This window comes from Colobus angolensis, unplaced genomic scaffold, assembly GCF_000951035.1.
Source record: "Colobus angolensis palliatus isolate OR3802 unplaced genomic scaffold, Cang.pa_1.0 Scaffold149, whole genome shotgun sequence".
Taxonomy (NCBI): Eukaryota; Metazoa; Chordata; class Mammalia; order Primates; family Cercopithecidae; genus Colobus; species Colobus angolensis.
This window is the reverse complement of record NW_012114588.1, coordinates 1,537,092-1,561,957: the sequence shown is the minus strand read 5'-3', so window position 1 is coordinate 1,561,957 and position 24,866 is coordinate 1,537,092. Positions and strand designations below refer to the sequence as shown.

General features: G+C 41.2%; 2 protein-coding genes across 2 annotated transcripts in view; both read right to left on the bottom strand.

Annotated features, from left to right (window-relative positions):
- The window catches only part of KIF1B (kinesin family member 1B), a 187,697-nt gene that overhangs the window by 82,538 nt on the left and 80,293 nt on the right, over nucleotides 1-24,866 (bottom strand). Inside the window, exons 20-21 of the mRNA XM_011935843.1 lie at nucleotides 3,573-3,666; nucleotides 1,822-1,970 (exon numbers count right to left, since the gene is read on the bottom strand). Of these exons, the coding sequence (XP_011791233.1) occupies nucleotides 1,822-1,970; nucleotides 3,573-3,666 (243 nt within the window). The remainder of the gene's footprint in view (nucleotides 1-1,821; nucleotides 1,971-3,572; nucleotides 3,667-24,866) is intronic.
- On the bottom strand, nucleotides 17,499-21,029 carry LOC105507341 (kinesin-like protein KIF1C). The gene has a single exon (XM_011935786.1). The coding sequence runs from the start codon at nucleotides 20,664-20,666 to the stop codon at nucleotides 19,344-19,346; it is 1,323 nt and encodes a 440-aa protein (XP_011791176.1). The 5' UTR covers nucleotides 20,667-21,029; the 3' UTR covers nucleotides 17,499-19,343.

Below are 24,866 nucleotides of genomic sequence, written 5' to 3'. Positions count from 1 at the left end.
TGCACATACTAAAATCTTCTTCGAGGGGAAGGCACGGGGGGGACAAGGTTACACTCTGTCACCCAGGCTGGGTGCAGTGGTGCAATCACAGATCACTGTCGCCTCCACCTCCTAGGCTCAGGTGATCCTACCACCTCAGCCTCCTGTATAACTGGGACTACAGGCATTCATCACCAGCCCAGCTAGTATTTTTTTATTTTTTGTAGAGATGGGGTTTTACTATGTTGCCCAGGCTGGTCTTGACCTCCTGACCTCAAATGATCCACCCGCCTCGGCCTCACAAAGGGCTCAGATCACAGGCACAACCCACCATGCCCGGCATAAAATCTTGATAAATATATTTTAATTGACTGAATGAAGACTTCTAATAGAATTTATACCAGAGACCAAAAGGTGGACCACAAAATGCATATCTAGTCCCTCACTAATGAGAGAGGATGAAAATACAGCAAGGTTTCCCGTTTTAAATTCAGAGGATTGCAACTAGTGCTCTTAAAAGCATTTATTTGGGCCGGGCGCCGTGGCTCACTCCAGCCTGGGGACACAGCGAGACTCCGTCTCAAAAAAAAAAAAAAAAAAAGTGTTTATGGCCAGGCATGGTGGCTCACGCCTATAATGCCAGCACTTTGGGAGGCCGAGGGGGGCGGATCACGAGGTCAGGAGATTGAGACCATCCTGGCTAACACGATGAAACCCCGTTTCTACTAAAAACACAAAAAATTAGCCAGGTGGAGTGGCGGGTGCCTGTAGTCTCAACTGCCTGGGAGGCTGAGGCAGGAGAATGGTGTGAACCCAGGAGGCGGAGCTTGCAGTGAGCCGAGATGGTGCCACTGCACTCCAGCCTGGGCGACAGAGCCAGACTCTGTCTCAAAAAAAAAAAGAAGAAAAAAAGACAGTTACTACCTTTATTTAGTCTACTTGAGGAGAGGAGTGGCTAATAAATAATTATAAAATGAGAAAGGGTGCCGAGATTATGAATGAAGAAGATATCTTATTCCCTAGAACTAGAATTTAGTTCTAGGAGAAGATAATTAATTTCCCCAAAGTCAGGTGGTCCGTGCTCTTACCTACTACACAATATGGTCTTCCACTGTAATCTTAGCAGTGAAGAAACTGATAAACAGTGGAGCGTACAGAAGAGTGAATCTAAGGTTTGGTGTGAAGTTTTGGTAATACTTACAAAAATGAATAACATTTATTCCTTTTACCATGCCAGGCACTATTTTAAGTGCTTTATGTATACGCCCATTTTCATTCCTCACAAAATCCCTTGGTGCCAGGTACTGTTACCAACCCCATTATGTAGATGGGGGAGTGGAGGCACAGGGCTAGCAGGATCGACACCACTCATGGAGCTGGGACTGGAACCTGGACTGTCTGGGTCCAGGGTGCATGTGTTTGTCCACTACACAACAGTGCCTCGCAGACCCTAGAGGAGGAGCAGATCAATGGCAAAGAGGCAAAGCAAACATAGAGGTGCAAACTTAATAACAGAAAAGCAGAAGAAAATTAACATTATTCAGAAACCCAAGAGAAGTATTTTTCTACTATTATGTTTCTCCAGTTTTTGTTAGGAATGTAATCTATTTGTAAAATAAGCTAGAAAACATCTGTTTTTTAAAAATTTTATTTAACAAAAATGTAAGTAGTACCTACTATGTTCCAAGCACATATATTAAATAAAGACATATATAAAGCTGTTTTATAGCACAAAGCTGCTGAGTTCCCCCAAAGGAAAGGTTAATTTAAGGTGAGAGCCCAGATGCACCCACAGCAGGCTCGGCTTTGCCTCCAGCTCTCCTGCGCCCTCCTGCTCCATACCTTCTTTTTCAATTCCACACTGATGGCATTGGCCTCCTTTAGGTACACGGCATTGCCCCAGAGTAAGTCCCGTAATGAAGTAAACTGATGAGACTTCCATTTCCGGAAGGCCCATTGGGCCAACTCAAATTCATGCTGTGTCCAAGGAACTGAAATAATGAATGATGCATATTTAAAGGCAATCTTACAACTATATAAAAATTACATCTCTCTTCTAGCTTCTCTCTTTTATCAAGGTGAGGTGTTTCTCTCCATTCAGCTGCTTTTGTTTCTTCCTCTTTTTAGTAAAGCTTACCAAATTCTGTTGATACTATGAAAGCAATATACACATTTCAGAAAATCTTAAAAAATCTTACTTTTGGATTTATTTAAAATAGAACAACAAAGAAATAAATTTTTCTCTGTTTTTTTAAAAAACGTATGATTATAACATGTGGCCACAATAAAAAAAAAAAAAAAAAAAACTCCTGGCTAGGCACAGTGGCTCATGTCTATAATCCCAGCACTTTGGGAGGCAGAGGTGGGCAGATCACCTGTCAGGGGTTTGAGGCCAGCCTGGCCAACATGGAGAAACCATATCTCTATTAAAATTACAAAAATTAGCCAGGTGTGGTGGCACGCACCTCTAGTCCCAGCTACTCAGGAGGCTGAGGCATGAGAATTGCTTGAACCCAGGAAGCAGAGGTTGCAGTGAGCCTCGCGAGACTGCATCACTGCATTCCAGCCTGGGTGACAAAGTGAGACTCTGTCTCAAAAAACAAAAAAAGACAAACTCCTGACCTCTGTTATATTGTATGACTTCATGTATTTCTTTTATTCTTTTCTATTACAGAGAGAAAAAAGGTACCATCTTGCTTATTTAAAAATAAGAAATTGGTTGGGCGCAGTGGCTCATGCCTGTAATCCCAGAGCTTTGGGAGGCCATGGCAGGCATATCTACCTGAGGTCAGGAGTTTGAGGCCAGCCTGACCAACACGGTGAAACCCCGTCTCCACTAAAAACACAAAATCAGCCGGGCGTGGCGGCGCATCCCTGTAATCCCAACTACTTAGGAGGCTGAGGCAGGAGGCGGAGGTTGTGGTGAGCCAAGACTGTACTATTTATTGCACTCCAGCCTGGGCAACAAGAGCAAAACTCTGTCCAAAAATAAATAAGTAAATAAATAAATAAGAAATGTAATACATAACTTAAGAGTTCCTTCAAAGTTAGTTTGAAGCCTTGAGATCGCCAAGAGGTTGGGTGGAAAAATGAACTGTGGTAAGTGTTCATACTGCGTTATAAGGCAGTAAGTAACAATGAAAGCCCTAACTCAACTAAGAAATGCTGGAAAATCTAAGATAGGCAAACATGACTAAGCAATATGACTAGAAATTTGCCAGAAATGGCTTCAAATTGGACAGACTGTCTTAACAAAGATTAAGCTCTATATTTTTAATAGATATATAAAAGTCATATCTACAGTAATATGAGAGACAGTGCATGTAAACTTTCTGAGGGATTTAAATCAAGATGTGTTCAGAAACCTTGCAAAGGTCTAAGAACACTATCACCCCCATTCCCACCTCATAAAATACAGCCTGGATTCTCAACACTGCACATCAATTCAATCATCTGTAAACTGGCTCAGTAAAATGTCGATAAATGATAGGTCCAACTAAGAGGAATTCAGCTTTGATTATGCATAAATGACTAATTTGATAATATAACTTCAAAAAGATATACACAGGGAAGTTTCAGCCTCTAGATTTCACCTTCTTCCTCCTCTTCCTCCTCTTCAGTTGTTTCTGCAGCCAGGGATCGGGTTTCAACCTGCTTCTGCAAGGCCTGCAACTTACTCTCATAGTCCTGAATGAAAAGAAAGGAGATAACATGTAGGAGTGGGAAGAAATAAGAGGGCAGGGAGAGAGAAATGGAAGGAATATTGGGGGAAGTAGAGAAAGCAAAGGACAAAGAAAAGAGACAAAGGCAGGAAACAATAATAAAAAGACATACAGAGAAATGTTCAGGAAAAAACCCACAAATCACACAAGATGGTCTGTAATGGATAAATGTGAAAAAGAAAAAACCCACTACAGTATGTTTCTACTCCCTCAAAGACTCAAGAGTTCTTTACCTGGGGTAGTGGTAGGAGAAAGTGGGAATTTTTAAGTGAAATAATGTGTGTATACCTTAAGCATTAGAATACATTCAGGTAATATATCAACAAATTCCAGAGAAAAACAATATTGAAAAAGATTAAAGTCACCAGTATCATAAAAAATCTCAATTATGTAACTCTTTGGAAGGAAAAAAAAATTAAGATTGTAGACTTTGATGGTTCCTATGGGTGAAAAATTACTATCTTTGATCAGTAGGATGAGTTTAGCCTTCAGGTAACCAAAAGCTCACAGTGCTATTAGGACTGAAATAATTTATAGACTGCAATTAGTTATTCAAGTAAGACACTTTATTTTCAATATGCAATTATAAGATGGATTACTGACCGGGTGCCGTGGCTCACGCCTGTAATCCCAGCACTTTGGGAGGCTGAGGTGGGTGGATCACCTGAGGTCAGGAGTTCGAGACCAGCCTAACCAACACGGCGAAACCCTGTCTCTACTAAAAATACAAAAATTAGCTGCCGTGGTGGCACATGCCTGTAATCCCAACTACTCGGGAGGCTGAGGCAGGAGAACTGCTTGAACCTGGGAGGCAGAGGTTGCAGTGAACAGAGATTGCGCCACTGCACTCTGTCACAGAAGAAAAAAAAAAGGATTATTGTAATACAAATCAGATTTATCCTTCATTTTTTCATCTACTCCACACATTTTTCAATAAGAGTAATATCACCCCAAATGGCCAAAAAATGGTTCTGAGAGGACGAAAAAAATCTTGGTCTTTTAATATATGAAGTACAAATGTATACAGTATACAGATAATGTAGTAAATCTGAGATATTAAACTCTCACGGTGGGGAGAGAATAGGGGACAAATGTCTAAAAAGTTTCCTTAGGTTGTTAATTTGAAAAACTTGAACTTTAGTGAAAATAAAATACATAGGGTTAAGAAAGAGACCTTTGAACAGCACACACTAAATTACGGCAGAAGCAAAGCGTTCTAAGAAGGACTGCCAGGGTTTCGTCCTTCTTTTTTGAGACGGAGTCTCACTCTATTGCCCAGGCTGGAGTGCAATGGCGTGATCTTGGCTCACTGCAACCTCCATCTCCTCGGTTCAAGCGATTCTCTTGCCTCTGCCTCCTCAGTAGCTGGGACTACAGGCACCCGCCACTATGCCCGACTAATTTTTGTATTTTTGTATTTTAGTAGAGACGGGGTTTCACCATGTTGGCCAGGCTGATCTCGAACTCCTGACCTTGTGATCTGCCCACCATTGGCCTCCCAAAGTACTGGAATTACAGGCATGAGCCACCGCGCCCAGCCCTGCTACTTCTTTTGGTTCCCTAGCAGTGACCGAATTACAGGCTGTCATGAGACAAAGGGTGTTTAAGTATGACCATCCACTGTTTCCAAACAGAGCTCTCCAAGTCCCATATCAAACATTCCATGCATCACAAAGCACTGCACTGCTGAAAGCCATTCAGCAAACTCCATTACAAAAGGAGCTCCCAAAGCAATGCCCACAAGGATGCATATATCCTCTATGGTTCTGGTCTTTTGTCAGTTATTCTCACAAAGGAAGTGTTCTCTTTAGATGGGCAGGCAGTGACCAAGACCACCAGCCAACTACGTAGCTTTATTAGATATCTAAACACACTTTTTAGGAGACTACATGTTATGAAAAAAAAGAAAAAAGAAACAAAAAATTAAACAGGTAAAAGGCTTGGGTTTGGGGTCCTGGCACTTGTTCTTACTAGCCTTATAATTCTGAGAAAGTTAAATCCCCTCTAACCCTCACTTTCTTCATCTTTAAATGAAGATTTTAGCATTTGACTTGCCTACCCACACAGTACTAGAGGAAGGACCAAGAGATGAACCATTTTAAAAACACGTGAAAGCCTTCTTACATGATAATACAATATCAAAATGTCAGGCAATTTTTTTTTTTTTTTTGAGATAGTCTCTCGCTCTGTCACCCAGGTTGGAGTGCAGTGATGTGATCTCGGCTCACCACAACCTCTCCCTCCCAGGTTCAAGCGATTCTCCTGCCTCAGCCTCCCGAGTAGCTAGGACTACAGGTGTGCACCACCTCGCCCGGCTAGTTTTTTGTATTTTTTAGTAGAGACGGGGTTTCACCATGTTAGCCAGGATAGTCTCGATCTCCTGACCTCGTGATCTGCCCGTCTCGGCCTCCCAAAGTGCTGGGATTACAGGCTTGAGCCACCGCGCCCGGCTGATCTTGGTTTCTAAATGCCACAGCCACTAAAAGGAACCAGGGCTCCTTGAAAAAAATAGCTGTTTCCAGGTCTGAAGCAAGGGAAGTACCAGGTGAGTCTGAAATATTTTGTGTCAGAAAGGATAGAAGAACTCAAACACTAGGGCCATTTCAGACGGACACAGGATCCCACTGGCCAATAAATCAACAGAAAAATAACATAGTACATTGAATATAGAAAGAATTCATGACTCCATGGTGATACTGAAAGAAGGAGAAAAAAAGGGGAAACTCTTCTTTAAATAAAAATTTTTTAAAAGCTAGCTAATTACCAGGCATGGGACATGCACCTGTTCATTTCAGCTACTCAAGAGGCTGACGCTGAGGCAGTTACTGGCCTCCCAAAGTGCTGGGATTACAGGTGTGAGCCACCATGCCCAGCCCCTGGGATCCCTGGAGCCCAGGAGCTGAAGACTGCAGTGTGCTATTGCATAGCAAGATCCCATCCGAAAAACAAAAACCAAAAAAAAAAAAAAAAAAAGGGGTGGCTAATAAATGCAGAAGAAATGACAATTGGAAAATTGCCATATTGCAACCCCAGAAGTAATAACTGAATCAAGCAAGGATCATTAATAAATACTAAAATAGGCCAAGCACAGTGACTCAATGCCTATAATCCCAGCACTTTGGGAGGCTGAGGCAGGCAAACTGCTTGAGTCCAGGAGTTTCAGACTGGCCTGGGCAACACGGACAAACCCCACATCTACAAAATACCAAAATTATCCAGGTGTGATGGCACACACTTGTAGTCCCAGCTACCAGAGGGGCCGAGGTAGGAGGATCACTTGAGCCCGGGAGGCAGAGGGTGCAGTGAGATGAGATCATGCCACTGTACTCCAGCCTGGGCTACAGAGCAAGAGATCCCATCTTAAAAACAACAACAACAACAAACAACAAAAAGCTAAAATAATTGAGTAAAAGATGCATGGGAAACAGAATATGCATACGATCCAAAGTCCATGCCCAGATATCTATTAGTAAGAAGGGAAATGAAATATTTACAATGGAGAGAGCTGGGAAACATCACATTAACCAAATTTACCAAACTTTAACATTATCGATAATAGACCAAATTTTATGTCTACTGATGTGATGCAATGGGAAGTACACAACATCACCATTATAGCAATCTTTTTCCTTTTTTTTGGAGACAAGGTCTCCCTCTGTCACCCAGACTGGTGTGCAATGGTACCATCATAGCGCACTATAACCTAGACCTATCGGGTTCAAGTGATCCTCCTGCCTCAGCTTCCCAAGTAGCTGGGGCTACAAGAGTGAGCCAACGTGCCTGGCCCCTTTATATTTATAGCATTCCTTTTTTTTCTTTTGAGATGGAGTTTTGCTGTGTCACCCAGGCTGGAGTGCAGTGGCATAATCTCAGTTCACTATAACCTCTGCCTCTCAGGTTCAAGCAATTCTCTTGCCTCAGCCTCCCAAGTAGCTGGGACTACAGGTGTGCACCACCATGCCCAGCTAAATTTTATATTTTTAATAGAGAGGGGGTTTCACCATGTTGGCCAGGCTGGTCTCGAACTCCTGACCTCACATGACTGCCTGTCTCGGCCTCCCAAAGTGCCGGGATTAGAGGCGTGGGCCACCACACCTGGCCCCTTTATAGCATTCTTAACAAAAAGGTTTAACTTTAATCTAATATTGAGGAAATAATCAGACAAATCAGAATGTGACCTAGACAATTCAAAAATACCAGTATTATGAAAAATTTTAAAAATCATAACCAAATGAAATATATAAACCTTGACTGGATCTTGGATTAAAACACTCTCCTAATTTTTGAGATAATTAGGGAAATCTGAAAATGGACTGTACATGATATAATATTGAATCAATATTGGATCTGTATTCAATTTCCTAGATGGGATAGTATTAGGAGAATATTCCTGGCTGGGCACGGTGGCTCATGCCTGTAATCCCAGCACTTTGGGAGGCCGAGGCAGGCAGATCATCTGAGGCCAGGAGTTCAAGACCAGTCTGGCCAACACGGTGAAACCTCGTCTCTACTAAAAATACAAAATTAGCCGGGCATGATAGCAAGTGCCTGTAGTCCTAGCTACTTGGGAGGCTGTGGTGGGAGAATCACTTGAACCTGGGAGGCGTAGTTTGCAGTGAGCTGAGATTGTGCCATTGCACTCCAGCCTGGGTGACAGAGCAAGACTCTGTCAAAAAAAAAAAAAAAAATTCTTGATTTTAGGAGATAAGCATGGAAGTATTTGGGGTAAACTGTCATGATATCTATAATTTTCACATAATTCAGGAAAGGTATACAAAAGTTCATTATAGTATTTATTTCAGCTTCTCTGAAATGTCTCAAAAAGCTGGGGAGTAGGGGAAAAACTATACATTACACGGAATTATTTTAGCAAAAACAGAAATGCTGCTGTTTTACCTAAAAATCATCACGTAGAAAAAAATGTTAATACTTTATCTTGAGGATTTCTTCAAGAGTAAGTGGACAGGCTGGTCAAACTACCAATGAACACAAAATTCTCAGACTCTGACAGTTAAGGAATGAGGATGACCTTCCCTAATAGCTGTGGCCCTGCTTTAGTAACCAAAACTAACATGAGAGATTTCCCATAGCCCTATGAATCTAAAAACATTAACTGGGCCAGGTGTGGTGGCACATGCCTGTAATCCCAGCACTTTGGGAGGCAGAGGTGGGTAGATCACTTGAGCTCAAGAGTTTGAGACCAGTCCGGGCAACATGGTGAGACCCTGTCTCTGCTAAAAACACAAAACTTAGCCGGGCATAGTGGAGGGCAAATGTAGTCCCAGTTACTCAGGAGGTTAAGGTGGGAGGATCACTTGAGCCCAGAAAGTAGAGGTTGCAGTGAGCCAAGATTGTGCCACTCCACTCCAGCCTGGAGGACACAGCGAGACCCCATCTCAAAAACAAACAAACATAAAACTTTAACTGCATTTTGACCACAATTGATAGTCAAAATATCAACATCATCTATTGAATTGCCCCCTCCCCAAACCAGGCTACTTATGAGCTTTTAAAAAGGACACTATATCATCACCATTTCCCCCAACAAATGGCTAATGAGATTCACATACTATTGTTCTGTTCATTTTGTGACAAAAACTAATTATGGAAGGCACATTAAAAAATAACACATTTTGGCTGGGCACAGTGGCTCATGCCTGTAATCCCAGCACTTTGGGAGGCCGACACGGGTGGATCACCTGAGTGAGGAGTTCAAGACCAGCCTGGCCGACTGGTGAAACCCCGTCTCTACTAATAATACAAAAATTAGCCAGGCGTGGTGATAAAAGTAATTTTTTCCGTAGGCATTTATGTTTATAAGAAATCCTAATGGCCGGGCGCAGTGGTTCACGCCTGTAATGCCAATACTTTGGGAGGCCAAAGCAGGCAGATCACCAGGTCAGGAGACTGAGACCATCCTGGCTAACAAGGTGAAACCCCGTCTCTACTAAAAGTACAAAAAACTAGCCTGGCATGGTGGTGGGCGCCTGTAGTCCCAGCTACTTCGGAGCCTGAGGCAGGAGAATGGTGTGAACCTGGGAGGCAGAGCTTGTAGTGAGCCGAGATCGCGCCACTGCACTCCAGCCTGGGCGACAGAGAGAGACTCCATGTCAAAAAAAAAAAAAAAAAAATTCTAACTAGTTCAAAATAAGCCCCATATTTATAAAGGCACAGCACTGGCTGTTCTCTCTACTAGTATGTTCTCTCCTACCTATGTACCCTGGTTTTCAAGCTTATTTTGTATCAGGAAGTGTTCTCAATGTTAAACGTGAATTATTACAATCTTCCCAATAACCTTATAAAGATGGTACTAGGCTAGGCATGGTGGCTCATGCCTGTAATCCCAGAACTTTGGGAGGCCCAGGTGGGCGGATCACCTGAGGTTAGGAGTTCGAGACCAGTCTGGCCAACATGGGAAAACTCATCTCTACTAAAAATACAAAAAAAATTAGCAGGGTGTGGTGGCATATGCCTATAGTCTCAGCTACTTGGGAGGATGAGCCACAAGAATCACTTGAACCCGGGCAGCAGAGGTTGCAGCGAGCCGAGATCGTGCCACTGTACTCCAGCCTAGGCAACAGAGCAAGACTCTGTCTCAATAAAAAACAAAAAAAACAAAAAAACAAAATAAAGATGGTATTATATAGTCAGCTTCATGTTAAAGAGAAAGAAGTTAAGCAAATGCTAAAAATGGAACTGGAGCCCAGGCAATCCAGAGCATGTTTTTTAAAACATTATCCATCCATCCTCTCAGCAAATACCTTTTGTGCTCCTACTATGTGCCAGATGCTAGTGGTCAACAAGACAGGGTTCCACTGACAAGGGAGACAGGGATGATAAACAGTAAACAAAATATACGCTGATTTTAGTGGAGAGTACTAGTATGAAGAAAGATAAAGGTAGGGTTAGAGACTACCAGGGAGAAGAATGGGAGACAGACTTCTAGACTGAGTGGTCTGGGAAGGGTTAAGCAAGCATGTAGAGGTCTTTGGGAGGAGTTATTCTACTCAAAGTAATAATAACAGAAAGTGCCAAGGTCCTGAAATGGAAAGGGGCACCATGTACTTCAGGAAAAGCAAGAAAACTTGTGCAGATGGAATGGCAGAGTACGGAGAAGGGTCAGAGATGCAGCGGATGTAATCAGGTAGCAAATGGGGTATGGATGGCCTTATAGACCATGGTAAGGTCTGGGGATATATTCTAATGGAAACTGCTGGGTGGTTTAGAGCTGGGATATGTTTTAAAAACATTATTCTCTGTGGGACTTAGGAGGAACTATGGAAATAAGAAGAATGGTCACGAGGCTGTCACAGCACTGCCCAGCACTGTGGTGGCTTGGACCAGGGTATTAGCAGCAAAGGTGGTGAAAAGAGATGGAGTCAGAATATGTTTTACAGGGAGAGCAAACAGGATCTACTGATGATCTGATCATGAGATGTGAAGAAAAACAGAAACTAAAGATGACTTGGATTTCTGGCTCGAGCTAGCTGCTCCAGTTCAAATGGTTCAAATGCAAGGTGACTGCCTGCCAGTGATTTGGATGTCAGGTAGTAGTTGCATGTCAGAATCCAGAGCTCAGGGCAGGGGCCCAGGCTGGAGAGAGGACACCTGAGAATCAGCAGAAGGTGAGGTGGGGCAGAGGTTTGCAGACAGAATGACTCCCTGGGACTGGCTCTGGCTCCCCCGCTGAGTAGCCATGTTACACTGGGAAAGTATGTGAAAAGGGAATAAGCAATACCTACCTCACAGAAGAGGGGTGTTGTGAGGACTCAATGAGTCAATACATGTAAAAGGTTTATGTGTATTAATACACATAATACATGCTCAGTATACCAGTTCTCATTATCTTCATCATCAGTACAAAAATGGAAGGGGGAACAGAGAAACATACAGAAATAGCCAAGGTCTGTGGCCAGAGACCATGATGGAGCAGCTAGAAAGGTCCAAGGAAAAGAAGAAGCCAAGAGAAGAAGGTGTCCCATGAAGAGTAGGCAACTGTGCCAAATGCCAGAGACATTCAGTAAGATAAGGACTGAGAAAATGCACTAAATCTGTCATCAAGAAGAGCTTTCATGACCCTGATAAGAGCAGCTTTGATGGTGAGGGGAGAACAAGAGTCTGACTAGATGAGTTCCAGTAAGAATGAGGACAGGAAAAAATGAAAAGAAAAAATGGGGCCAGGAGCAGTGGCTCACACCTGTAATCCCAGCACTTTGGGAGGCTGAGACGGGTGGATCACCTAAGGTCAGGAGTTCAAGACCAGCGTGGCCAACATGGTGAGACCCTGCCAGTCTCTACTAAAAATACTAAAATGAGTTAGGTGTGGTGGCGTTCACCTGTAGTCCCAGCTACTCAGGAGGCAGGAGAATCACTTGAACCCGGAAGGTGGAGGTTGCAGTGAGCTGAGATTGTGCCACTGCACTCCAGCCTGGGTGACAGAGTGAGACTCTATCTCAAAAAAAAAAAGAAAAAAGAAAAAAAAAAAAAGAATGGCAGGTGGGTAAGTGGGACGTAATAAGTACAGAAAACTTTTCCAACTGGTGACATGTTTGCATGCTGGCAGCACTAATCCAGGAGAGAAACTGATGACGTAAAAGAGAAGTGGGTAGGCCAGGTGCGGTGGCTCAAGCCTGTAATCCCAGCACTTTGGGAGGCCGACACGGGCGGATCACGAGGTCAGGAGATCGAGACCATCCTGGCTAACACGGTGAAACCCTGTCTCTACTAAAAATACAAAAACTAGCCGGGTGAGGTGGCGGGCGCCTGTAGTCCCAGCTACTCGGGAGGCTAAGGCAGGAGAATGGCGTAAACCCAGGAGGCGGAGCTTGCAGTGAGCTGAGATCCGGCCACTGCACCCCAGTCCGGGCGACAAAGCAAGACTCCGCCTCAAAAAAAAAAAAAAAATAAGAGAAGTGGGTAAATGTTCAACAAGTTCTTGAGAGGGTATGGAATGCAGGGAGCAAGGGCTGGGCTAGGAGAGGATCAAGGACAGTTCATCCACTAACAGGAGGGAAAGCCCAGTACAGGTATGCAGGCAAAACTAGACAAAGGAAGAAAACAAAGTTTTCTTCTGATTGCTTTTTTTCCTCAGTGAAACAAAAACATTGTCACCTAAGAGCAATGAGAGGCCATCTTTCATTCCCAAAGGCACCCATTAAACCCTTTCAGAGCACCTTGTATTTTTCCATCGTGGCACTTGTCACAAATGTACTGACTCACTACTGGTGTGGTTATTACAGCTGTCTCCCTCCACAACTCTGAGAACTTTATGAGGCCAGGGACCACACATTTGTCACTTACCACTTATCCCAGCAACTGACATATATCTGTCTTCTAGATCACATACACAGTCACATACTGATCTTTTAGATAAATATTTATCAGAAGTAGCTACCTTCTAGATCGGGGTCAGCAAACTATGGCCTTCGGGCTAGATCCAGCCTACTGCCTGTTTCTGTAAACACAGTCTGACTGGAACACAGCCACCCTTGTTCGTTTCCATACTGTCTATGGCTGCTTTCCTACTACAACAACAGAGTTGAACAGTTTCACAAAAAAGACCACATGGTCCACAAAGTCTAAAATATTTACTATCCAGCATTTTACAGAAAATGCTTACCAAGCCCCCATTCCAGATCACTGGTTATCAAAGGTGGTTACTGGACCAGCAGCATCAGTATCACCTGGGAATTTATCAGATATGCAAATTTATCAGGTCTCTTCCCAGACCTAGTGAATCAGAAACTCTGGAGGTGGGCCCAATAGTCTGTGTTCTCGTAAGACCCCAAATTCTAATTGACATAACAGTTTGAGAACCCCTCTTCAAGGTAATGGATTTATATGACTGGCGAAGTGAGTAAGACAGATATGGCATTTATTCTAGGTGAGTTTACATTCTCATGGGAACCAAACAAGTACAAAGAAAAGATAATTACAGGCCATCATTATTAAAACAGTGAGTCAACTTGTGGTGGGCTCTGCAGAAAGAGCTCAGGAGCTCAGGTCTGGAAGGGGAGGTAAGCATGATGGAAATGGGCTCTAGGCTTGAGAAGTACAAGAGCCCAGAGGTGGGAAGAAACTTGGCATATACAAGGAACAAAAGGGCAGACAGAGTATCTGTGGTGTGAGAGTGACAGTGTTAAGAGTGGTTGGTAAGCAGCCAAAACATGTAAAGCCTTGGAGACTACAGTAAGACTAAGATTCTTTCATGCAATGGAAAGCCCCTGAGGACACTGATAAGATATGATTTATGTTTTTAAAAGATTATGTTGGTTGCTATGTAGACAATGGATTACAGGGGTCAAGAATAGAAGCAAAGAGACAAGTTAGGGTACTGCAGTACTCTCGATGAGAGAGGATGGTGGCACAATTAAGGCACCTCTGAGAAGGTGATATTTAAGGTAAAATCAGTACCATCATTCTGAGTTTTCCGGTTAGGCTGTTTTAGACATTAGAGGCTTGGCTCCTAATGGCAGATTAGAATTAGCAAGCAGGAGCCAGAAGGAAAATATCCACACCCAAGATGACACCCCAGTTGTTGACAACACTTAACTTAGCTCCTCACCACTAGCAGCACTGTGTGGTCACAGTCTCATCAGCACAGTGTCACTACACATATCACACTGTAATCTTCTGTGTCACCCTATAAATGGTAGGAACACTGCAACTTTTCCATCAGTTTCTCCAACAGCAGAGGAATACAAAGTACCTGAAGGAAAAAGGTATGAGGCCGGAAGCAAACTAATTCAGGCATAACAATTCTCTGAAGTTCCAGATTTCACATTAAAAACTCATGTGGATTTTGTATTCTACCCCATGATGCATGATTACGTTGCTTCTAAACATTAAAAAACAACATCAGGTACAAATTTTCATTGAGACCAGTGGTCCATTCCAGAAAAATATTCTGCTTTGTCCTGTTTCCTCTCTAATGTACCACTGATACTCTGGGTGAAGAAAAGCAGAGGTTAAAGGAGAAAGAAAAGCTGCAGAGTCACTCAAAACTTTTTAGAAATTTAGTTTCTACCTATATAAAGGGAAATAAATAATTTCATCTGAAAGAACTTCAAACCAAAAGTATGTAGAGAAAAAACTGAAAACATGGTTAAACTCAAATCAGAAAGTAATATCCTTATTCACCTTTTGTAAGAAAAGATTTTATGTAAGTGAAATGTGGCATAAAATAGGGCTGAAAGATCTTGTTTAGGACAGAATTTTGTTAAACAGAAAAGAGTAGCTAAAGCAAAAGCTTTAAAACTAATCAAGTCCATGTAAAAATATTAAAAAGATTTAGTTTACAATCATCTTCAGGAGAAAAAGAATAAATAAAAGTCAAAACCAGGTTTAGTTAGCATTACCTTGCTTTCCTTTTCCCTCTTCCCAAATAGAGAGAAATCACACTCTTAAAAGATGACTTCAACTTTTATTGAATGAGGTCTTTATTTTATAACATTACAAACTAACACTCCCTTTCTGAAAAGGCAGATCTTACACTCAAAGACAATCTTCAAGCATTTTTTTGTTGTTGTTAAGAAATTGAGGGGGGAAATCCACAGTGTATTAACAAGAAGATTCAAAATTTCATTTTACAGTAATAATGGGACAACAACCAATACATTTCACAATCAAAAGTGGTTCAAGCTAAGAATATCTATAACAGATTTTAAAATCTGGGAAAGATGACATAAACTGGACAATTATCAGTATTGCTCATCACAATTTTGGCTCTAACAGTACAGAACAAACGCTTGTTTCGCACTGCACCTAAGATGGCTCCTTCATTAAGGTTCACCAGGCCACAGGCAGCATCCCCTCCTCCCAGTCATTTGTACAAATCATTAAGGCGAGTCTACAAAGGACCAGTAAGGCACTGGGGGCACAGCAGCTGACTGCAGGAAGTCTATGTAACTTCCCGTAGTAAAACAGCCTTTAATGCAGACATAGGTGTGACAAATTCAGTGTTTTGTTTTTTTTCAGCGTCAACCTGCACCTAAAGCACAAAAGGTCACTTCAAGTCACTTCAATGTAATAAACAATTCCCATTCGCCACATTACCAGTGAAACGATAAATAATTCACTGGGCTAGAAGGAATTAGAAGCAGGAATAAAGAAAATGCCCTTTGGTTTAGACTTACTAAAGAGAATGTCTTTAACTCTCCAAGGAATACCATTCTGCTTTGTGACATTATACCAACTAATTAGGACTCCTCTATATTCCCATTAACGTCGGATCATTACATAACTTCAATAGCATAAACACTTTTTCCCACTTTGCTATAATAATAGCTAGGGATACCTCAACAATATAATAATGGTTTAAATTATGACCATTTCTCTTTGGCCTTCTGGTATTTAAGCTTAGAGAAAAATCACATTTAAAAAACAGGCCAGGCGCGGTGGCTCATGCCTGTAATCTCAGCACTTTGGGAAGCCGAGGCAGGTGGATCACCTGAGGTTAGGAGTTCAAGACCAGCCTGACCAACATGGTGAAACCCCATCTCCACTAAAAATACAAAAGTTGGCCAGGCGTGATGGCGCGTGCCTGTAGTCCTAGCTACTCAGCAGGCTGAGACAGGAGAATTGCTTGAATTCGGCAGGCAGAGGCTGCTGTGAGCTGAGATTGTGCCACTGCACTCCAGCCTGGGCGACAGAGCAAGACTGTCACTAAACAATAACAAAACAAAAAACAAAGTAATATGGGCCATACCAAGAGCTCACAAAAGCATGGCACTAGTTACTTATTTAGTAAGAGATTCAATTTTAATCATACAAAGTTATTCTCTAGGATAAGCATTTGCTCAGAAATGCATCATGGGACATACATAGCAGTCAATAAAGTCTTGGTTAATTTCTTCCTGGTCATCTGTGAAATTAAGGGATCCTTTAGCTATCTAAATATTTCAGCAACATGAGGACACCTGGGATTAACAGATGAAGCACAAATATAAATCCAATTCTTTGGAGTATCACTGTGGACATAGTCCTTACCACAATCCACAGCTGTAAATGAATATATTATATAATTCTTCATTGTACAGTGTTACCTAATCACCAGCGGAGAGTAACTCATTCACTCCCATGAAAAGACCTCTATAAGAAATGAAAATATATGGACCTACCCTATGTTATCTCAAGTCAGGGAAATGAGAGCCCATTTTTGCTACAGAGTTGAAACCTGAATAATATAATAAATTTTTTTTTTTTTTTTTTAAGACAGGTTCTCACTCTGTTGCCCAGGCTGCAGTGCACTGGCTATTCATAGGCAAGATCTCATTATTGATCAGCCTGGGAGTTTTGGCCTGCTCCATTTCCAATCTGGGCTGGGTTCACCCCTCCTTAGGCAAGTTTGTGGTTTCCTGCTTCAGGGAGATCACCATATTGATGCCAAACTTACACCCAACCGGCATAGTGCACCACAGCCCAGAATTCCTGGGCTCTAGGGATCCTCCTGCTTCAGCCTCCCAAGTAGCTGGGGCTGTAGGTGTGTGCCACCAAACCTAGCAATTATTATTATTATTATTATTATTTTTTTTTTTTGAGACAGAGTCTCGCTCTGTCGCCCAGGCTGGAGTGCAGTGGCCGGATCTCAGCTCGCTGCAAGCTCCGCCTCCCAGGTTCATGCCATTCTCCTGCCTCAGCCTCCCGAGTAGCTGGGACTACAGGCGCCCGCCAACACGCCCGGCTAATTTTTTGTATTTTAGTAGAGACGGGGTTTCACCGTGTTAGCCAGGATGGTCTCGATCTCCTGACCTTGTGATCCGCCCATCTCGGCCTCCCAAAGTGCTGGGATTACAGGCTTGAGCCACCGTGCCCGGCGCAATTATTATTTTTAATCTTAGAAAATAAATTGTGTCTAGAAAGGAATAGTTAGCACATTTATGTCTAAAGAGGAATAAAAAAGGATAACCGGGTTTACACAAAATGCATTGAAGTGACTGATTTGAAGCAGCCTCTCAAGTACATTCAAACCAAATGGCACAGGAGATTGTCATCTCAGTAAGTCAACCCATTACAGACATCATTTACCCATGTCTCATCTGCCATAAAACCTCAGTTGAAGACTTCAACTGTTCTAGCTATGAAAGCAAAAATATCCCTCGAAGCTTCTCTTTTTAAGGGGAAAAAATATTAATTGGAAGCAACTTTCTGTGCATTAAGAAAGTATTTTCTTAGAGGCAAAGAAAAAATACTATGATTAAAAATAATGTGTTCTAATAAAGCACAGTGCCCACACGCAAAGGAAAAAAAAAACATAATCACAATCTTTAAGGCTTCCTTGAATGCTAACTGCTATCTTGGCTGTAGTTTTTCACAACATTTGGAAGACAAGTGTTTGATAGATGATTTCATGTGACTTAGGAATCTTCCAGAACATGAAGTCAGGCAATTTCAGACATCTCTGGCTCTTCACACTGCCTCTTAGAAAAGTTTTTGACAAACTCAAGAGATGAGGAACGATGTAGAAAAATAATTCTTTTCTTCCCATTAAAATCCATCTTTCTTAGTGGATTCTCCAGTGAAGCAAACTGAGACCATAACCAAATAAAATGAGGTATTGATACAATAAATGATCGATCATCAGGACTTCGCCTTCCTTGTTTGAGTGTCTATGAGCATTACTACTGCTAACCAAAGAATAGTTTATTATGTATTATCTCCTTTATTCCAAGCCCAACCAAAGTTAACTTTTATTTCACTATTTCATCAACTATTGGAAAAAAGCAGCACCACAGAGCCATATGCTGTAGCTTTGTCCCCATGTCCCACCTCTTTCCTCTCTAGGCCAAATAACCTCCTTACAAACTATTCAAGTTTTTTGCTGGTATTTCTGTTGGCATGATTTTGGTGAATAGTTCACTTTGTGTGCATGTGTGTCAAATAACACACTGAACTTCAAAATGCAAACCACAAACAGAATCCCAGACACAGTGCCAATTTATAGATTCTGGTATGACAAACTTCATACATATTCTGACACATTCAAAAGAAAAAAAAAAAACATTGAGTTTCTTGTAAAATACAGAATAAAAGAAGACGTGGAAGTTCTGTGGAAGATGCAAAGCTATGTATGGCAAGATATGATTGAAGACCTTTAGTTTTGGCTTATGAAAATTCTAATTATATTTTAAAAAGGGAACAGACGTGGATGAGAAATCCAGAGCTGTGCCCACCCAGTTGTGTGTTATTATTTTTAAACCAACTTCTAACATTTATGAAGAATAACAGACATTTAATTCTGCTTATCAAATTCTTCTTTTGAATGTCTGCATAAACTAAGAGGCAGGTCTTTCTGGATATCAGATTAATTTATAGGCATTATAAAAACATAACAAACTTACATCAAGATGGGACAAGTCTGTGTAAGTAAGTATATTAATTATCTAGGCACTAAAAAGGAAGAATGTTTCAGAAAAAGGAGTTCTTGATGCTTTATCCAAAATTTCACAAACTGCCCATTTATGGTATACAAGCAAAAGGGAGGTGTTGAAACTTTTACCAGTGTTTTGTCTTAACAATATAAAACCAGTTAATATTTATAATGTAAATAATAAGAACTCAAGGCCAAAGGTAGAACCAAATCAAATCATGAGCTAACACTGTCTGTTTCTTCCACCATGATTTCAAGTTTGACCAGTAACTGATTTATACTGTGGTTTCTCGACCAGCTTTGAGATTGGGTGCTGAGAACTGTCTCCTCATCCGCGGAGGTGTCACAAACTGGCTACAGTGGCTGGGTTTGTCAGTCTGCCTCTGACAGGAAGTGGCCGCACTGCCCTCTAACTGACCTCCAGTGTTATAATTACAGTAAGACTGACGGTGTTGATGAATATGGCGCTTTGCCTGGAAAGTCTGCACATCAGCAGTGGGGTGACCACTGTGGGAGTTTAATGACTCCGCAGAGGCAGATGCCTGACAGCGCGTACTTTTCGGCTGGCCATTATTGAGAGAATTGCTTCTCCAACGTAGTTGAGGTGGCTGTTGCTGATTATTAATGTGCTGCTTGCTAACTTGGATATGATCTTGACTTCTCATTCCTTGAGAGCCCCATGGAAACTGGGGATCCTTAAAAGCTCCTTTACCCCCTTTTTCTTGGCTCTCTTCTTTATTCCCTTTCCTTGCTTCATCGTCTTTTGGAATCCTAAGCTCTATAACCTCATCTTCTGTTATGATGATATGTGTCCCAGGACTCCAAGAGTTTCTGTGTTTAGGGTTGCTCTTAAAGGGGAAGCGGGGCTTCCGGTTCTCAGGAGGGATGAACCTATGAGGTACATTCTGCCGACGAAGCTGCTTTGTTATCTCCTGCTGTTGCAAGTTCTTAAACCGAATTTGCTCTTGTCTCATCCAACGCAGACGTCCACGTCTAAAAGCTGGATCCCCATTCATCAGCTGGGAAACACGTTCTTCTTTTGCAAGTTCTCCATTGTCTCCTTTACTTACATTATTCTCAGAGGTGCTACTAACACCAGCACCAACAGGCTCCTTTGCTTTGTGGTTTCCTGGGCTTTTCTGTTCCTGAGATCCAATCAGTGGCAAGACTTTTTCCATTTTGAGCATTTTATTTCTTAAGACTTTTATCTCCTCATCTTTCATGTTATTTTGCTTTTTGACTTCTTGCAAAATATCTTCCAGCTTGTCTATATGAACCTTGAGGTCATCTACATCAGTGCTGCCTTTCCCGGTGGCCATGACGTCTTCGATCTTCTCATCCCCAACACCGACGGTATCCCAGACGTCCCTGGCCACTGCCCTCCAGGAGTCCCGCTCATTGGGGTCTTTCTTGCCATACATGGCACAAAGCTCCTTCATCTTGACAATGGCCAGGGCTTCAATCTCCTGCCGACTGTGCCTGAAGTCGTTGAGAGCAACCTCATAGCAGATCTCTTTGACAGCCTGAATTTTAAGATCTGAGATCGTGACCCACTTGGAATCTTTACTCAAGCGCCTTCTTTGGGGTATCTGATACATTTTAATTGGTTCACGTTTCTTCCCACTGCTGGGGAGGCCACATTTTTTAACAATGGTTTGCAACTTGCTGGGAGGTAGTTTTTCTCTCAGAGAAGTAATCAGTTTCCAGCTCTCTTCACACGACCTCTTGTCAGAATCGTCCCCGCTATCAGAATCCGCGTCCTTTGAAAAAACAAAATCAAAAAATGGCCCCAAAATAACCAAAATTAAAATGTAAAAAAGGAAAATTAAATTGAAGAAAAAGCAAGCAAAAAAGCCTTAACCAAATTTAAAAATAAAACCAAAAAAACTAAAAAACAAAACAAAACAAAAAACCCCTCAATAATGTAGAAGTCTATTAAGACATATGCCTATGTACATTTCTATTAACATAAAGATTTGCTTATTTGGTGTCCCTAATCCAAATTTCCACTTTCTGGCTTAAGTGATGAAATTTGTCACCAAATTTCTTAGGAGAATTGACAACAGGGGTGAGTTTGTCACCCTATGGTCATTCAAAATTATTCAAATGGCGTGCCTCAACGACCTCACTATCTGAAGAAAATGAAGTAAAAGCTAGGCCCCACACATCATGCTAACAACCCATGCAGACACTTCCCCACATTTGCCTTGGTTATTGCTGTTGCTTCTTCCAGAATCTCTTTCCCCCATGAGTGAGCACAGATGCCATACAAAGATGTGACGAGCAGGCGGATTAACAAAGGTTAGTAAGGCTGTAGAACGCCAGGTTTGGTTTAGCTTTACTAAAAAGAGCAGCCCTAGAAAAAAGTTAGAAGATGAGAATGTAGAAAAAGAAGCAAACAGGGATGATGTTAAAAATGCTAAGAATCCCTATTAGCAGACCATGTCAGTTCTTAGTCAACCAAACGTTTTCTTCTGTAAGACAAGAGGGTTTGAAAATCACCTTTCCATGAGCAGAGGATTTGCTATTTTTTGTCATGCTAAATTTATCCATTTCAATTGTAAAATTAAAGTGTGTTATCTGGATAACCAGAAAGCCTCTTTTTTTTTTTTTTTTTAAAAGGATCCTCATAGCGGGTGTGTTTTGCTTATTTTTCACACACACAAATCAATAAATACTTCACCTCCAAAATTTTGAGAAATAAATTACCAGAACAAAAATTAAGATGGGCAAATATACTTCCACTGAATATAATTTAAAATTCCCCCAGTCACATTTTAATAAGTACAACTTGGAGATATTTTCTGTTTAGAAAGCCCAGGACATTTTTAACTATTTGAGGAGTATCACTTTAAGTGACAACTCTTCCAATATACACATAAAACACAAAGATTATACTCTGGTTACATAAAATTGATCCACTTTAAAAGGTACCTTTAACTCTGTCTTTCCAGCTGTCTTTGCACCATTGCCTCTTTTTCAGAAAACCTTACCTAGCGCTAAAACAGCAGCCTGACTTCACAACAACGTAATTTCAAGGGCTGTTTGGATAATAACCAATAGCTCTTAACTAATACAAGCAAATCTTGATAATATAGATCTCTATGAAAGCAATGTTGGATTTAGAATTCCAAATAATAAGTGGAATTAGAAAGAATTTCTATCCGGGAGATAAAAGTTGCTGGGAAAAGAAAATACTCAGCTGCTCTGCCTATGAAGTAGCCATTCTTTATTCCTTTACTTTTTTTTTTTGAGACAGAATCTTGCTCTGTCGCCCAGGCTGGAGTGCCCAATCTTGGCTCACTGCAACCTCCACCTCCAGGGTTCAAGTGATTCTCCTGCCTCAGCCTCCCAAGTACCTGGGACTACAGGCGTCTGCCACCACGCCCACCTAATTTTTGCATTTTTGGTAGAGATGGGATTTCACCATGTTGGCCCGGCTGGTCTTGAACTCCTGACCTCAGGTGATCCACCCGCCTCAGCCTCCCAAAGTGCTGGGATTACAGGGGTAAGCCAGCACCCAGCCTATTCCTTTACTTTCTTAATAAACATGCTTTCACTTAAAAAAAAAAAAAAAAAAAAAACCTCAACTCATAGATGAGCAGTTCAGGGCAGCCTAGTAAATGAAAATAGTTACTTCATAGTCAATCTTTTACTCACTGTGGTTACCAAAAATATCTCTAGAGGAGTTTGTTTGCTTGAAACTAATAGTACCTTGCCTCCTAGACCAAAGTTTGTTGTTTTTGTTTGTTTCTTTGTTTGCTTTGTTTTTTGAGACAGGGACCCAAATAGGTCTCAAACACTTGTGCTCGAGTGATTTTCTTGCCTGAGCTGGGACTGCAGGCACACATCACCACACCTGACAAAACCAAAGATTTGCCTGTATAGTCACTTACTAAGGAACGAAAAAGTAACTTTCAACAATAATAATAATAATTTGGCCTCTGAATTTAAAAACCTTGCCACTGATTTGTATCATTTCTATTGACCTACAAATGAGTACTAAGTCCATTTATAACTCCCACCTGTTTGATAACTTAGCAACAAAAGCTTGCTAAATTTATACAGATTCTACATTAATTTTTCTTTTCATTTTTAGTTTTAAAAATCAGAATGGCTAATTTTAAGTGATAAATATGACATTAATAAATATTAAAGAAAAAACTATGTCTGACTCCTGAAGAGGATTTTTTGCAAATATGTATAAACTGAATTTTACAGAACATAAACAAATTCTCTCTGATTCTTTCCCACATAACTAACAACTATCACTTTTTTCCTGGCTGTTTTTCTTTTCCTCTTCAAATTGCTTAAGGATGAAATGAATATTACCTAATTCAGGAAATGACAAATATTCTAAGAATTGTTTTAATATCATGTTTAAGAGACAAAAGTTATCTTTAAACTCTAAAATAAAATATAAATAAGTCTACGTAAATCTAAAAGAACTCAAGTTAAATCTAGCAGCCGTCATTTTCTTTCTTTTTAAAATGCTGCCATTTTGACTGTGTAGAATACGTCCTCTTTAAAGTTCAAATGTATCCCTCTGTCACATATTGATGGTGATACTAAAAACTATATGCAAAGTTTATATGATATAAATCCTGTCTCCATGTCAAAAAAAGAAATGTTTATATTTATTTACATTATTATTATTATTTTTTGTTGAGACTGAGTCTAGCTTTATCGCCCAGGCTGGAGTGCAATTGCACGATCTTGGCTCACTGCAACCTCCGCCTGCTGGGTTCAAGCAATTCTCCTGCCTCAGCTTCCCAAGTAGCTGGGATTACAGGCGCCCGCCACGACGCCCTGCTAATTTTTGTATTTTCAGTAGAGACAGGGTTTCACTATGTTGGTCAGACTGGTCTCAAACTCCTGACCTCAAGTGATCTGCCAGCCCTGGCCTCCCAAAGTGCTGGGATTACAGGCGTGAGCCACCGTGCCCGGCCAAATTTTTAAAATATTTAGATTCATTTATTAAGGAGTTGGAAAAGCTACTGAGGTCTGGTCAATTCACATGTCACAAAATTATCCTTCGGCTTTCATTAAATGCCAAATGCAAAGTAGGCCTCCTAAAGAGACTCTGCAAGGAACTTATGCAAATAAGAAGAGGGAAGATCCCTAAACTGAGTGTAAAAAGCAAGCAGAGAAAGGACCAGGGTATCCTAGAGCACTAACTGAAGAAAATGCTCAGCACCCTAACAATGTGAGGCATTTGGGAACTATCAGAATAGAAAACACATGAGCCTGAATTCCATTGTTTAATGCTGACATTATGCAAAAAATGACTACATATGGTAAATATTAAATAAATATTTACTGATTAGTAACTCCTTTGCATTCTCTCAATGTTTATTCACGGAGTGCATTAGAAATATATCTGTCAATTGACCAATACAGGGTAATATATAAAAACATTCAGTATTACTACTGGTAGATATTCTTCAGGCTAAAGTGTTAGAAATCAGCTCCTCCCTTAAGTCAAGAAATGAAAGTGGAAGAGACAGACCTTTGAGAGGAAAGCAAGTTCCTTGCTTTAAGGAGCTGCTCTTGAAATCCTGGCTTGCTTTCAGATACACAGAGCAAGTAACAACCAGAATCTGATTATCTGCAGGCTATATACATTCCCTAGAAACGGAATACGTCTTAGACATTCACTTTCTCTTTATTTAGAGGCCATCTTTATTTTAGGGCACAGAATGAACACCGACTCTTGGTTAGGGACAGCACCAGGCATCCTTATTCTGCCGTGCCTAGTTCCTCTAAATGAGGTCCCAGGATAAGCAGCACTGGCATCA